Source organism: Schistocerca serialis, chromosome 4 (assembly GCF_023864345.2).
Source record: "Schistocerca serialis cubense isolate TAMUIC-IGC-003099 chromosome 4, iqSchSeri2.2, whole genome shotgun sequence".
Lineage (NCBI taxonomy): Eukaryota > Metazoa > Arthropoda > Insecta > Orthoptera > Acrididae > Schistocerca > Schistocerca serialis.
The window spans coordinates 471,193,793-471,211,045 of NC_064641.1; the positions used below are offsets into that span (position 1 = coordinate 471,193,793).

At 38.4% G+C, this 17,253-nt stretch overlaps 1 protein-coding gene across 3 annotated transcripts in view; it reads left to right on the forward strand.

Annotated features, from left to right (window-relative positions):
- The window catches only part of LOC126475134 (BTB/POZ domain-containing protein 1-like), a 472,458-nt gene extending 466,554 nt beyond the window's left edge, over window positions 1-5,904 (forward strand). For all 3 annotated transcript variants that reach the window (XM_050102730.1, XM_050102731.1, XM_050102729.1), the window contains one exon: window positions 1,049-5,904. In XM_050102730.1, coding sequence (XP_049958687.1) covers window positions 1,049-1,779 — 731 coding nt within the window. In that variant the 3' untranslated portion in view covers window positions 1,780-5,904. The remainder of the gene's footprint in view (window positions 1-1,048) is intronic.
- The last annotated feature ends 11,349 nt before the right edge of the window (window positions 5,905-17,253 follow it).

Below are 17,253 nucleotides of genomic sequence, written 5' to 3' on the forward strand. Positions count from 1 at the left end.
TCAACAATTTGCTGCCTAGTTTTGACGTCATTCTCTTTCTACAGCGTTTTGAAATTGGAAGTTTAATTATGGTCCCTTGCACTACTTTTCTTGATTATTCGAAACGAGTAACATAAATAACTTACGTTAAAGAGGCGAAACACGTCGCATTACTGAATGAAATGTGCATTTAAAAGCAGAAAGTTGTCTTGAAATATCTTCCCGAGACTGTATTCTTCTCGAAAGCACTCTAAGGTTTTCAGCTTAAAACAACAGTTGCACGCACTCGACAGAAATTAAGAACAAGAAGGAATCGTAAACAGTAGTCTGCTGATGTTTTGGCTCTAAGCAACGTACAGCTTAAGTCTATAGCGCTGACTGCGTTACGTGGCCGGCCGGAGTGGCCGAGCGGTACTAGGCGCTACAGTCTGGAACCGCGCGACCCCTACGGTCGCAGGTTCGAATCCTGCTTCGGGCATTGATGTGTGTGATGTCCTTAGGTTAGTTAGGTTTAAGCAGTTTTAAGTTCTAGGGGACTGATAACCTCAGCAGTTAAGTCCCATAGTGCTCAGAGCCATTTTTTTCCGTTACGTGGTTTGCAGAAACTGTGTTTGTTAAAGCAGAGGTTGAAACTGCCGCTTCAGTTGTAAGGCTTTTTTTTTTTTTTTTTTTTTTTACACCATGAACAGTTTCGGGCTAATACATGCTCATCATCAGGTGTGATAATTTTGGGCTGTGACCGCGAGCGCCGCGATGGAGAGTATAGGACGCGGTGTGCCACAAGTGGGATCAGTGTTCGCTCTTTGGTGGTACACCACATCCCCTACTCTCTATGGCGGCGCTCGTGGTCACAGCCAAAAGTTATCACACCTGGTGAGGGACATGTATTAGCCCGAAACCGGTCGTGGTCTAAGCACTCAAAAATGAAAAAATAAAAAACTCTTACAACTGATGCGGGATTTTCAACCTCTACTGTGATGCTCAGTTGCCTGTGTTCCTGTGGCAGTATTCTTTGCGTTCGTTAAAAGTAAAGGATATTGAGCTCACCGTGACTGTTACGATTCTGCAGCCCCAGAGGGTGACGAGTGGGCGCCCTCGGCGCCGCCGTCAGACGGCGACGAGCAGACGGCGCTGGCGGCGGACGCTGAGGAGGCGGCCGGGCTCGAGGCGGTCGTGGCGGGCTACGCGGCGCTGCGCCGGCGCTGCCTGCAGTTCTGCGACGAGTGCGCCGACGACGTGCTGTCGCTGGAGCAGCTGGAGGACCTGTCGCGCGACGAGCTGCTCGAGGTGGTGACGCGCGACTCCTTCGCGCCCTCGTCGGAGGCGCTGCTGTTCGCCGCGGTGGTGCGCTGGGCGCGCTGCCGCTGCCTCTGCTCGCAGCGGCCGCTGAGCGCCGACGACCTGCGCGACGAGGCGGGCGACGCGCTGCTGTACGCCGTGCGCTACCCCTTCATGTCGCTGCAGGACTTCGTCGACGGGCCGATGCGCAGCGGCCTCATCTCCGGGGAGGATGCCGTCTTCTTCCTGGACCGCATCAACAGGCCGGGGGCGCCGCCCGCGGGGCCGCCGCCCAAGCACCTGGAGGCCCACCTGGACAAGATGTCCGCCCCGAGGGTGGGCGGCAGCCGCAGCAGGCGCAAGAGCTCCAGCCCCGTGGGGCGCCACGCGGGCGCCACCGCCACCGGCTGCCTGCAGAGGAAGAAGACTGCCAAGAAAGACAAGAAGCACAAGGGCAAGGACGCGGACGCCGACGGCTTCTCCTTCTACTTCCTCAGCTGCCTGTCGTGCATACTCGACTGAGACGACGCCCTTCTGGAGTGCCTCGCTGGGCGGACTCACTCTTCCTTCGTGCTTCTTCACTGAAGTTCCTGGGACAAGCGACACTCGCAGCCAGAAGGAGTCGGAGCTCCTCTTTGTAAATGAGGAGTGGCTGCAGAACGACAGACGAGTGCAGTATAGACTGAACTACTTCGTGTGACGCAGTTTTCCTCGTCGAGAGTTCCAAACATTGTAAATTACAACTTGAGAGCTGTAGTGTCGTCTGTGCAGTGTGTCTTTCAAGAGACACTACGTGATCAAAAGTATCGATATATACCAAAAATTGTTGTCCTAGTTAGCCCAGTCAATTAGAATCGAACCTCTTCGAATCAAACCTCTACAGTTGATAGATCTCGTCATCGGGAACAACTTTTGTCACAGATAACGTATTCGCTGTCACTTCCCGGTCACTTTAGACATCCTTCAGCACTCGTCATCCCTCGGACGACGAGATTTCACCGAAAGCTGAACCTGATAACCAGATGCGCTGTGTACTATACACCCCAGTTTACTGAAAGAGTGATTTTCAACAAGAAAACCTTAAGAACACTTTCTCGAAATGAATAGTGATATTTTAGAAGCTAATGAGGAACTTTAATTTCGTTTGGCCTACTCCCATTAATACGGAGCAAATGACTGGATTATAGGCAACACACAAGGCGTTCGCGCGCCACAGATTGATTACTCTTTGCCCCCTCGCTGGGGCATAACCAATACAAAATGACGTCTACCATCACTCTTAAGCGTCAGCGAACATTTTCTCTCTGACAGAAGTTGTTCCCCTCGACGTGAAGTATCACCCTAGACCTCTGATGCAAAGACGTTGAAACACCCTGTTTATCTATCGTTTCGAGTCGATCTTAGATTGTCAAAAAGAGGACAGAATTAAACTGAATTATATCACTGTTATACAGTCTCTGCAAAGAACTTCAGTAGTGGTAGCTACTGTTGTGGATCTATCTAATTTCCGATAGTTTCGGGTGGCATTGGTATGAGACACAATGTGATTTCTAACCAGACTGATAATCCCATTTTTTTCTGTTTGTTATTTTGACGACTGAGTTATACATCTCTTCAGCTTCCCCCACCGTCTTAATTGGAACAGTTCGCTCTACTGCCCCTCAAGAAGTCACTTACTACAGTAATCGTAATAATACGCAGAAAGTCCGTAAATCCAGTGAGACACCCGTAAATAAATCTTCCATTGATCTGTGTACACCGGCATGTAACCTGTGTCTCGAAGAATCCCGTAAATGTTCCATCAGCTCGCAGTAGAGCAGTGGGTAGATGAAGTACTGCAGTGATACCACTCCCCTACAGTACAGTGTAATGAGATGGGAGCTCTGTCACTTTGATGCACTCAGTCCTTCCAAGTTTGTCTTCGTTCGTAGGCAGTAAATAAACCGTAAGATCAATCTTGCAACACTCTTCTGACACATCGGCGTATGGGGCAAACAAGCAGATCCAGCTATCTCGCCCTTACTTTAGCCCCCCGGTTACATGAAGTTCGCGATATATTTTCTTCAACATTGTCCAAATACTTTTGATCACATAGTGTACACTTTCCTAACAAAGCTGCCCCTAGCAGGCGAACTCACACAGTCATGTCACCACACAAATGATCTCATGCACTCGTCAAGATCTTATTCTCCGTGTCGTTGTTTCCGGTTGACTTTCTAGTCCACCCGTCGGGTGAAGGCGGCTTCCGTCTGTTAATCTCGACAGTTTCGTATTATTTAGTTCCCATGCCTTATACCTTCATGAAGATTCCTTGCTTTCATAAATCGATTCGGCATTTTTAAAAGTATATATTTCAGTTTTATGAAATGATTGTTATATGTAGTATCTACAGCAATAGGCACTGATCATTCACACAAAATAAAAGTTTGTAGCTAATAATTTAATAACTGTGCGGCTAAGAACTATAATAGCAACAAACAATCGCTATTGAACAGAAGAAATTCATTTCTTGGGCTTCTGTCATACTGTATGTACTCACAAACTGAAATGACAGAAAGATAATTATCCAATCATATTTTGAAGTTATGTCCTTCAAAAGATCTATACAAAAGAAATTATTTTTTTTATATTGTCTTGATTATTACAGTGTGCATTTCAATTAACTGCCATAATGCCGTGGCACGAATGTTAGTTATTCGAAAATGACTATTTTCACTACTCCCTCAGAGCTTTTGGAGAGCTGATTTACTCTCAGATGTAATTATATCCCCGTCTTTTGTAATGGTTGCTGCAATGTAATTGATGCACAGCGTTACAAAATTCCTTACTCGCCTTTATTTAGTGAGTACAACTTTGCATCATAACAATAAATGTATATTTTAAATGCCATTTGGAGCTGTGATTAAAGTACTTCAGATAATGCTTTCGTCTGCATTAGGCTTTATATGTTACCATTTAATGCTTACAATAAAGAAATGTTACTCTATTATAGAACTTGTTTGCACCTGTCAACTGTTTATTGATAAATTCTTGTGACTCTTGCTGAAGAATTGGTGGTGCTTTGTGTTTTAGGAATGTCAATGATGTTTGCGAATTTTACGTTTTTGGTCATATTGTACTGTGAGCAAAATATGTGAAACAGGCCACATACCTACAGCAAGAGTTCAACAGTATAGATTGTTATATTATGAATGTTGAATAATTGATGATCGCTACATGATATTGGTAATTTATATTTTAGTGAACCAGTAATCAGAGAAACTATGCGTAAATTGTATTTTTGTGTCGAATGATGACCTGACAAATACTTGCAATGTCCAAATTTGAGAACAAAATTGTATTTTTGTACATTATTCGCAGCCAACTTGTGTCTTCACCTATTTCAGTCAGGTCAAATTTGATGATTTGTTGAGTAGTTCCTCTCTTTCAAAGAACATCGTTCAATGTTTTTAAGATATAAACAAAATATTGTTGCAACTCCTGCCCAAATATTACACTGCCTAAAATGCTTGCACCAAATAGGCAAACCATTGTTTTATGATTTTGTAATTTATATGTGGTACCTGTATAGACCCAAACTGTTTAAATGGAGAAAACAACAGGAGAAACAAACTTAAAATATGTGCTACTTTTCTTGTAAATTTGTGTTTGATTCTCCTGTAATTAATGCTAGTCCACACCCTCTATGAGGGAAAATAGAAAATATTAGACTCCCATGCCATATTTATAGTAGAATATATAATGCTAAAGAGCAAAATATTATGAATGTCTTATTGATGTAATAAATGTTGAACCTGCTACTTTTATTTTTTTTTAACCTAGAAAATGATTAAAAATTCTGCAGCACGGACTGTAAATCTTACTAGAATCAGTGTTGGTTTTTGTTTAGATTGAAGCAGAATTCTTGGTTACTGCAATATTTATCAGAATCAGTACTTCATACAAAATAAGATTCATTGAATAGTTGATTAAATCAATTCTGTTCGAGTGGCCACATGTCACAATGGCTGTACAAAGAGTATTTTGCAAACATAATTCTCTTTGTGTACTTTAATGCTGAAATTTATTATACCATACTTTTTGTGCCTAAAATGCGATAGCCTCGTCAGTGGATGGTCTGAAATATTATATCGTTTTTGTTTTATTTGTGTTAGTTATAGATTTAAAACAGTTCATAGCCTGATTTTTTACATGAAGTTGAATGGTATCTTCAGGTAATCTGTGGCCACATGAAGTGAAAACTCTAAAATCATCGGGACTGTAGACCTAACTGTACCACTTCTCTTTATTTACAGGATATTTCACTTTATTTACAAGATATGCTTAATTTTGCTATCAATACGTCTTCAACCAAAAACTTTGTAATATTTCAGAATACCAACTAATGATACCTCTTTGTATTAAAGGCAAAATGCTTATGGTATAATAGATTTCAAATTTTAGAGTGCAAAACGCGTTCTGCGTATAAACTAACTTCTACGTTGATTAATTCGTTATATCTCACTACTACAAGTTATGTGCTGTGGCATACAATGACGTGTGTAACGAGGCAATTCTGGAGACAGCGTCTAAGAAAAAACTAAACCAGACAATTGCAATAGGTGGAAAATGTATAAATTATTCAGTAAAATAAAACTTTTTCACTTATTTGCAATCTTTAATTCAGTGAATAAACTAAACAATGATCTGATTAAAAATTCATTGTTTCTAAAAATTAGTTTTCATTACTCTGACACAGTATAACATCCAGTTTTTTTCGTACATACTACTTCGAACTTTTTTAATTCTGCTGATTGCCAGCTGAAATAGCTTTACAATTGTTTTGTTTTAAGTATTGAAACACGTATGTAACGCAGCAGCGATGGCGAGGCATTGTAGCATCTGTGACCAGAGAGTATGCGCTTGACCGCGCGAGTGTTGCGAGCGGTTCTCAGTCAGTAGTAGTCTTTGCGAGTTAGTTGTCGCTATGCAGAGTAGCAGTCAGTCAGTCGTTGCGAGTCTGTCAGTTCAGTCGTTGCGAGTCTGTAGCTCTGTCTAGTTGAGAGCAGTACTCAGTCTGTAGTCGTCATGCAGAGCGGTCGGTCAGTAGTAGCAGCCCAGTGCGGTTGTGTGATGTAGGCGGTCGGCAACAATGGTCAAGATGAGGAATAAGGTATACTGTTAATTAATATAATCATTAGATAATGAAAAATTTTATTTATTGTAATTATTCTCCAACAAGTCTCCCAATAATAATTTTTTATTTCAAAAGTATTTTCTCAAAAATTTAATTTTTTATTGAACTCAAGATTTCGTTGCACTTCCCATTTCATTCCACTTCTTTTGAAGAAAAATTCCACTAAAATCACAAAAAAAGAGAATATTATTATTTGCAATGCAGTTCCTCCAAGCAGTGCGCAACAACAAGAGCAGATATGTGACATCCATTTATTCTGAGGTAAGACTTTAATTCTGATTGTTTTTCACAGGGCCAAAGACCGATATTTCGGTTTAATTGAATTTTCTTGTCACTGAATGGACTTTAATTTTTTGAAGGATTTATAATTGAGTCAGATTGCGTATTTTCACATTTTTGTTGCCATTGTCAGTACATTTGATTGTGGGCAAGTTACGCATAGAGTAATGCCCATCAGCATTTCTAATTAGTATCGTTTTTTTTCTTTTAAAATTTTTGTGGGGAGGTTACACTTGGCTCCCATTTCTATTAAGTATTGCTACATATTTTCTCTTTTAAAAATTGCGGTGGGGAGGTTACACTTGGCGACACCCAGTCCAGGATCGTATTTCGTTGAGAGTCTTTTGAGCGACAGTCAGATATCTGCTCTTATTTGCTTAGATAATTAGGATTTGGCGCAACGCTTTTAATAATATTGTGACTTTCTTTCTACAGGTCAACGGCAATTTGCTGCTTTGTTGTATTTGTGTGTTGCTTTTGCTTTGTGCTTATTTGCTTTGTGAAAAATTTTGACTATTGTAAAAATGCCGCGAAAGACTGTGAATAGTGTATCGCGAGGTATTTTGAATGAAATTACCGACTCAAACAACTTTACCGATAGGACATATGACACGCAGTGTAATCATGACAATCCTGCGTCCACTAACAATCAGTGCATTCCAACAACTAATGATGACTTTTATCTTAATGATGAACAAGTGAACTCAATTGTCTCTTCTGTTCATATGACGACAATTGATGACGCGGAACGCTCTATTGTAATGAGCGCTGCCGAGCTTAACACACCCGATTTGGAAAATTCAAATAACGTACAGACAAATGTTTCTAATAAGAATGGACAGTGTACCGAAAATACGACGGATTCATTTAATTCCGAAATAGTGACTGACAATGTACGTTCGAGTGACAGATCTTTTTGTAAATTACAGAATGACCAAATGGTCGCACAAAACGTGACAATTGGAGTTACGCAATCAAACAGCACAGATAATAGAGTAGAGAAAGTTACATTGGATCAAATTTTGGCAGTATTACAACTAATGACTGAAATACAGAGAAACGATCGCAAACAACGTGAATTAATTAATGAAAAGTATAAACAATCGAATGAAGATCAAGACAACATTAATAAAAAAATCAGACAACTTAGTGAACGGAATGAACAGCTTGATGCAAAGATTAAAGCCATTGCCCCGCAATATTATGACGATAGAGGACAATTACGTGTGAATACTAAGACTTGTGCTAATAACAGTAATGAAAAAGTTGGCACTGTTGCACAAGAATTAAGTAGCACACGTGTAGGCACAACAGAATCACATAAAGACAAGATTAATGCAGTCACTGAACAATGTTCAACGAACGAAACACAGATACACGAAATTAATGCAGTCACTGAACAATGCCCTAAAAACGCAGTACAGATTCGCGACGAGGTTAATTTAGAGTCAGTGGAAGTTTCACACACTCCGAATACGGAAGTTGACGAGAAATTTGCACGACAGATCAACCAAATTGACGAAAGTGTTACAGTAACAGAGTTGAAGACTATTTCAGTCACCAATACGTCACAGAATCCGCTACTTTGCGAACATTTATCAGAGTCACGCAGCGTGTATAATGTGAACAATTTACAGAGACCACGCGACTTAAAATCTGAAAAGCTACGCAACTTGAAATCCGAAATCACACAGACAAACAGACTTTCACACAAACCTGAACGTATTATCAAACTAAGTGACGAGAACGTAGATTTCGAGCAATTTGCATTTGTAAGAAAAAGTAAAGAATTTAATAATGACAGAACACCGGTACACGCTTTGAGCGATATACGACAATTTATTTTTGTACTTTCACCGCTATTACCTGTAATGCAGAAACTAGCTTTGAACCTGAGGCGACAATTTGCTATTGTATTTTTAACAGCATTACCTATTATGCAGAAACTGGAATTAGCACGGATACAACAATTTGCCTTTGGAATTTTACCGCTATTGCCTGTAACGCAAAAACTAAAATTTATTCTCAGTGCGTAATAGACCTCAGGGGATTCATTACGCTTTAATGAATATGTGCCGTAGCGAGCATAGGGCCCCGAGCTGTAGTAGTGCTGTTTCATCTTTAGTTTTCTGCACTGCTGCCCTTTCTTCTACTATCCTTTATATCTATTAAAACTGCTCTTTAACTATTGCTCTTTGTAGTATTAAGAAACATGTAATGAATATCCGATGTGACAAACTTTTACCGAATGTGACAATTTTCAGTAGGCACTCCCGTAATGACAACTACCGCCGTAATTTTAATTACAGATAAAATCGTAATCATCAGTATGTGTAAAAGTAAAATTAACAGCAAACGCATTTTTTGGTAACAATAGATGTTTTTCACCACAACAGCATGAAAGTCGGCCGCTTAGCATACGTAACCAACAATGCAGTCTACAAGGTCAACCAAACTTTAATGTTTCGCCGCGTGCATGTATAGTCTCAGCTCCGACAAATAGTAACGCATGGCAGCAAAGAAATAACTACGTACAGACAACACTCTATTTCAATTCCTATCGCAATACACCGTATAGGAATGATTATTAGGACAGACGTAAAAAGAATGATGAGCACAATTTTCAGCGTACATTTAATAACAGTCGATCTTTTCAGCAGCAAGAACATTAGCAACAACACATTATCATGAATGATCCAGACAATAGGTGTCATCGATAGCGTAATACGTCAGTAAGAAATAAAAGAACAGTTCATATAGTGGATATGCCACAACATTCTCCCGTAAATAATAACACGTACGATAGATTTTAACCAGATACAGCACAGATTGCATATTACAGAAACGCAAACATTACTTTTGACACGCAGAATTTTGTTCACGAGAATGTTATTTGAAACATGCTTTGTTGAATGCACCACTATTATCGCACCCAGATCTTACTAGAAATTTTTCCATTGCCACCGACAGTTCCAACACCGCTTTAGGCGTACACATTTTCCAGGAAATAGAAGAAGATGGTTCTACAGTAATTAAAAACATCGCATTTGCAAGTCGCATTTTGTCACCTGCTGAACGAAATTACTCCGTTACAGAACTTGAAACATTATGTGTTGTATGGGCTTTCACGAGATTTAGGCATTTTCTTTATGGCAGACATACCACAGTTTACACAGACCACAGAGCAATACAATTTTTACTTTCGGCTAAATTCACTCACGACAGGTTAAGCAGATGGAAACTATATTTACAGGAATTTAATTTTACAATAGTTCACATTCCCGGCACGCAAAATGTTATAGCAGACGCACTATCGCGTTCTCTCGGCAACAATCAGCAAGACGTAGCAACCAACTTCTGCAAAACAAATTTCAGTGTCATGTACATTCAGCAAGTTGCATTTGAAAACTTTATTTCATCGTCATTACAGGACATAGCACAAGAACAAAATAAGGACAATGTGTGGAAAGAAATTAAACACCTTTGGCAAGATAGGAAAAATGTTACGATTAGGAACCACTACACTGTACGCAATGACATTCTGTTTCGCCGCTCTCATCCTGACAGCAACATTTGGTTATTATGCATTCCTGACGAACTGGTTAACAAACTAATTTGGTACACTCATTTAAGTTACGCACATTACGGAGCACGAAAATGTTTTCTTATACTGACACAGAACTGTTATTTTGCCAACATGGAGAAACGTATACGACGAGTTTTGGCGTCTTGTAAAATTTGCCAGAAAGCTAAATCAGACACCACTTCACATATTCCTCCTTTATATCCCATTATACCTGTGAAATTAAGACACATGGCCGCAGTAGATATTTTTGGTCCGATTCCGAGAACTAACAGAGGTTTTTGCTACATTTTTGTCGCTGTTGAGCTCACTTCAAAATTTGTTACTTTCACTCCGTTACGCAAAGCTACTGCTAAAACTGTTTCGAAAGCATTTGTAAAACATTTTCTATTTCATGTAGGGCATGTAATGAAAGTAATTTCTGATAATGGATCTCAATTTCGTAGTAGTGTATGGACACGCATGTTACGAGCTAGAAACATTTCTCCGATTTATATATCCAAGTACTACGCTTCTTCGAACCCTTATGAAAGATTAATGAAGGAAATTGGTAAGCTGTGCAGAATATACTGCCACAAAAGACATATTGATTGGGATACACACATACTCTCATTCCAAGATGTAATTAATTCCATTCCAAATGAATCCACTATGCTATCTCCGACTGTTATACTGAAAAACGTTGAACCACCGAACAAAATTAAAGAATTAATAGAATTCCCCAAAAATCGTCGCCTACGACACCACGAAATAATTGACATTGCGCTGAACAACATCAAACGTGCCGCAGAGCGCCGGAGAAGACAGCAAAAACAGGTTTGTACACGCCGCGACTTTCACGTTGGACAGAAGATATTAGTACGTACACACTATTTATCCAGCAAATTAAAAGGTAAGTGCAGTAAATTTGAACTTCTATACGCAGGTCCGTATCGGATTCGCAGTATCCCTCACCCCAATGTTGTACACGTCGAAACTTTGAGAACCAGAAAATCGAAAGGCAATCACCATATCTCAAACATTAAACCGTTTATTGAGTGAAACCACTGTATGATTCAACACACTATGATGCCATTTACTAATGCAATTAATTCACCTGACTAATTATTGATGATTATCGTATTTTTTTTCTTGGCAAGTGCCCGGCAAGGTAAGGTTAGCAGGTCGCTCTTCTTGTCGTTGCACATCAGACCGTGCATATTTTTCCAGATGAATTTACACATTTATGACTATTTCTGCAATTATATTTATGTGACTACTTATTGATGATTATCGTATTTTTTTCTTGGCAAGTGCCCGGCAACGTAAGGTTAGCAGGTCGCTTTTCTTGTCGTTACACATCAGACCGTGCACATTTTCCATTTTTTTGTGTATATGACTGTACTCCAGTTTTGTTTGTATGCACTATGAAATAGTTAAGATATAACACACACCAGTCGACTTTGACATTTTTTTTTTTTGCCTTATGACATCTCAACATCGTGACTGTTTCACATTTTTTTTTTTTTGTTACTGCATTTTATTATTCTGTGTACATTTTTGCATCTGAACACTGTCAACGTCTTTAACATATTACGTTTTCTGTCATGTTATGCTGTAGGGTTAATTATGTTACCATAAACCAATCATTATCTAGGGGGTATATGATTTAAATGCAGGAAACTAATCTCTGTTCATCAATTTCAGAAAGAAATGATGCATGTAAGAAATAAATTCAACAGAAATGGGAATTTCACCTACGGAATAAACGAAAGAAGATGCAATAACTTTATGAGGAAGAGTAAATGGATCAGGATTGGCAGGCATTAACAAGAATATACTATACTCATCACAGAATAGCAGTCTTAACTAATTTTTTCTTTCAGAATACAAGGTGATTGATGCAGGCTGTCAGAGAGAACTACACATCTTAGTTTTAGTGATGAAATATGCTAGAGATAAGGAATAGTTATGTAATGAGTAATGAAGTGATTTTTTGCAGATGATAGTGAATACTGATGAATAATGATGAAGGAAATGGTATTATGAATAATGAAGTTTTTCTTTACAGGTGATGATAATGGTGAAGTTATGATGATATGGATAATGAAGTTTTTTTCTTTATGCTACGTAGTTATTTAAGTATTTGTTGCGGTTTGCTTTGACAGCAGGTGTTACATTGCATAGTAGGATGACGGAAAGTTTTGGAAAGGACAGCTATGGAACACATTTTATACACATTTCACTACTTGTTAATTCGAAGTTCACTACTTTTCAGCATAGTGTGCGTTTCTTCTTTCAGGTCAATAATCCGTTTTTGTATTTTTTCCAGGAGAAGTTTTTCATGACACTTACTAAACCTGTTACTTATTATACCTGTTCTAGTACTTGCATTTTTATATTTTTTACCCATTTGTGTTTATCATTTATAAATGTGATCACATGTACTGCCTTGTTACATAATCTTGCTACAGCTGACTCATGACGAATGACGTTACCTATCCTCATTTGCAGCAATAGGTCAGAAGCAAAAAGTATTATGCCTCAGCAATTAATTATCGATCCCAACGCAATGCATTGCTACCAAAAAAATGTATTACCAGTCCCACATAATGTCACTAGTTTATGATAATTCTGAATAATACTGATCAACTCTGAATAGCATGTCACTCGAGTAATGACCTCTTAATGAGACTGTATTCAAAATAATGCTTTGTCACTAGCTAATAACTGCCACTGTTTATTGTAATGCCTGTGATTACTAATGATTTGACTGTAATTAACTGATTTTTAATAATGACTTCGTAATAATCTGAATAATACTGAATGATGATTTTATTCAATACTTGCTGGCCACTGAGTGCCAATAATTAATGTCACTCCACGAATTGTTATTAATTATGCCATTGATTAGCTCTTGTTTCCAATGTTGATACTTTGTTGTTGGAAATGAAAGTGACTGTTTCATAATGCTTTGTAATTAGGAAAAGACTAATGATTCTTAATAGATTGGAATGACACATAATTAATTAACTATGGTACTGTTTAATAATGCTTTGTAATTAATTAAGGCTAATAATTCTTAGTATATTGAAATGACAAATGATTAATTAATTAACTGTAATTAGACAAATGATTAATTAACGACAAATGATTAATTAACTGTAATTAGACAAATGATTAATTAACGACAAATGATTAATTAACTGTAATTATACAAATGATTAATTAACTGTAATTAGACAAATGATTAATTAAAGACAAATGATTAATTAACTGTAATTAGGAGAAGGTTAATGATTCTTGATTATACTCTGTAACTGAAAAGAATGCGATTATTTCATAATGCTTTGTAACCAGGAAAAGAAGGCTACTGATTCTATGTAAAACAATTAATGAACATTTTTCTGTAATACTACATACTTGGTACAGAAATGTTCAATAACTGGGCTATGAATGCCACGAACTATCAATGAAGACTGTAATTGTCAATATTATGTGACTTGATGTCCTTCACCTCATAAGCTGACTACCCTGAATTACTGCAATGTCCATTTGTCCTGTTTATCCCAGTGATCATGGAGCACTATATTTGGTTTTGCACTAATTCTACGTTGGTGTGCCTTGTAAGAGTGTGGTGTTGACACGACATGCTGTCCACCACCATGAGCGATGAAGACATTATTATGGTCCCACTGTTTGGTGTACCTAATGTACTGCCAAAATGAAAACATGGAACATTACTACGACAGTTCAGTGTCTTGGCTACACTGATAAATTCTGATGGGAAAAGAACTTCAAGTTGTGTCACTTGGTGTTGTACTACTGTGGAAAGATATGGACTTTCAGAGCAGCTGTGTGCAATCTAAAGTGCTACAACCATGATGCAATCCTTCCCTTTCCTATCCTGATTCTTGTCACATAAAGAAAAAATTTTTTTGGTAACATCATTTATGTTCATAGGTTATACATTTTTCGATTCGCTAAACTCCAGTGTGAGTACACTTATGTCACTGGTCGACATGATGTTTGCCATTATGTTTATTTGTTGTGAAAATACTAAAGACATTTTTCAGTGCATGTGCACTTTGGACATGAATTTTTTTTTTGCCATTATGTTTATTTGTTGTGAAAATGCTAAAGACATTTTTCAGTGCATGTACACTTGTCAACATAATATTTTTTGCCAGTCTGTTTATTTGTTCTGAATATGCTAAAGAATTTTTTCAGTGCCTGTGCACTTTATCTGTCAAAAAGTTTGTATATACTTTTTTCTGATTTGCTACTATGTTTAGTATTCACATTTTGTCTTTGTCTGATATATTTTGTACTTAGTGCGTGTGCACAACATTTAAATATTCTGTAAGTTGTAGGATTTTGTTAATTAAAGAAAAATTTTGCCGCGCTTGGCAAGTCCAAATGACTCACCATCGCTGCCAAATTTTTGCCCCCCGAGTGGAGGGTTATGAAACACGTATGTAACGCAGCAGCGATGGCGAGGCATTGTAGCATCTGTGACCAGAGAGTATGCGCTTGACCGCGCGAGTGTTGCGAGCGGTTCTCAGTCAGTAGTAGTCTTTGCGAGTTAGTTGTCGCTATGCAGAGTAGCAGTCAGTCAGTCGTTGCGAGTCTGTCAGTTCAGTCGTTGCGAGTCTGTAGCTCTGTCTAGTTGAGAGCAGTACTCAGTCTGTAGTCGTCATGCAGAGCGGTCGGTCAGTAGTAGCAGCCCAGTGCGGTTGTGTGATGTAGGCGGTCGGCAACAATGGTCAAGATGAGGAATAAGGTATACTGTTAATTAATATAATCATTAGATAATGAAAAATTTTATTTATTGTAATTATTCTCCAACAAGTCTCCCAATAATAATTTTTTATTTCAAAAGTATTTTCTCAAAAATTTAATTTTTTATTGAACTCAAGATTTCGTTGCACTTCCCATTTCATTCCACTTCTTTTGAAGAAAAATTCCACTAAAATCACAAAAAAAGAGAATATTATTATTTGCAATGCAGTTCCTCCAAGCGGTGCGCAACAACAAGAGCAGATATGTGACATCCATTTATTCTGAGGTAAGACTTTAATTCTGATTGTTTTTCACAGGGCCAAAGACCGATATTTCGGTTTAATTGAATTTTCTTGTCACTGAATGGACTTTAATTTTTTGAAGGATTTATAATTGAGTCAGATTGCGTATTTTCACATTTTTGTTGCCATTGTCAGTACATTTGATTGTGGGCAAGTTACGCATAGAGTAATGCCCATCAGCATTTCTAATTAGTATCGTTTTTTTTCTTTTAAAATTTTTGTGGGGAGGTTACACTTGGCTCCCATTTCTATTAAGTATTGCTATATTTTCTTTTAAAAAATTACGGTGGGGAGGTTACAGTATATGTCATACAGAAAGAGTATGCAAAGTCAAATGCAGCCTTATCTAAATAAGAAATTAGTGTTTTCAAAAGTTTCTTCTGTCTTTAATACGAAATGCTGACAGCAGTTCCATTAGCATTATAATTATAAAAGATGAAATCTTCCTCAACAACATTGAACAGAGGAAGTTTAAAGTATAACAATACACAACCAGGAGTATCACTCGTATACAGCATGCCAGATGTCGATTCTTTTAATAGCAATAGTGTACCATATCCCAAGAAGGATAAATAAAATTTCAGTTTCATTTTATAGGAAATGTGTACTCAATTTCAAATAATACTCTCCAGAGTAGTGCAAAAACCCATTGAATTTTCAATAGTGACGTTTCCATCAACTGAAATCCGGTCCCGCTAGGCTCAAATTTGAGGATTTTCTTACAAATGCCTAACACCACTTGAGACCTGGTAGTCAATGAAGGCAGTAATCGGTTACGGTTGTGGACATGGCTGTAATCAGTTACTATTGGTTCCCTTTTGCAATTACACACATTTATTTTAAAAGTGTAATTCCAGACTCAGCAATAAATAAAGGTATCACACATTATTAACGATGGAATAAACAACTGTGTAATTAATAGTGCTTCAGTGAGTTACAATTTACCAAATGAGCATAAAATACAGACACAGCAAATCATGTTTTAAAAACAAGCCAATGTGATCCTAATTAGAATTTTAAGGCAAGTAACCATAGTCACGGCTAAATGCCTATAACTCCAAGAACGACAATTATAAAAAAATTTAACAAACATACTGTAAAACAGCAATGCAATAGCAAAGGTTAATTTAAAAAGACAGGCAACTGATCGCCAAACGGGTGAGAAAAAATGATGGCAAACATGGTAGCACAATCATTTAAACCTGCTGTAACGCCAAGAATGGCAATTATATAAAAGAATTAGAAACATACAATAAAACAGCAAATACAATAATAAAACACAAGGGCCAGTCACAGACGGTGCACCAGCAATAGACCTCTGAGTAGGTCCAGCAAAAAAACACTACTGCGAGCGATAAGATATGCAGCCAAGAGTTGCATTCACTTCACGAGATGGTAACTCAGACTAGAGGCAGTCTAACGAATAACTAACGACAATCTTGCTGAGGCTAACTGACGTCCAATAAACCAAATGCAAAGATGTAAAAATACGCCGAAGCCGGAACTGGCAGTCTGGAATCCGTCCGTAGAATACTGTGCTTAGAGCGCCAGGAACGAGAAAGGAATTACTACCAGCAGAGTAGAAGAATCGCCAACCAACCTACAATCAAGAAAGATGCCAAAACTACACGCCTCAGTGGACAGCAGCGGCAAGGCAAGGAAACGTACACTGCCGTCACATACACTAACCCCCAGGGCAGGTAACTGGGGCTTTAGCGGCCACAACGCAGGAAAAATACCGCTGGTTGAACTAAACAAATAGTAACAAGCTGAACGCAATAAATAGTAATTAGAAGTCCAGAAAAGCTAATCAGATCCGCCTGCCCCAAGCACTCCACTCGCTGCTCATCGCCTCGGCAACACTACGAGCAGCAACACGAACCCAGGTCATTGGA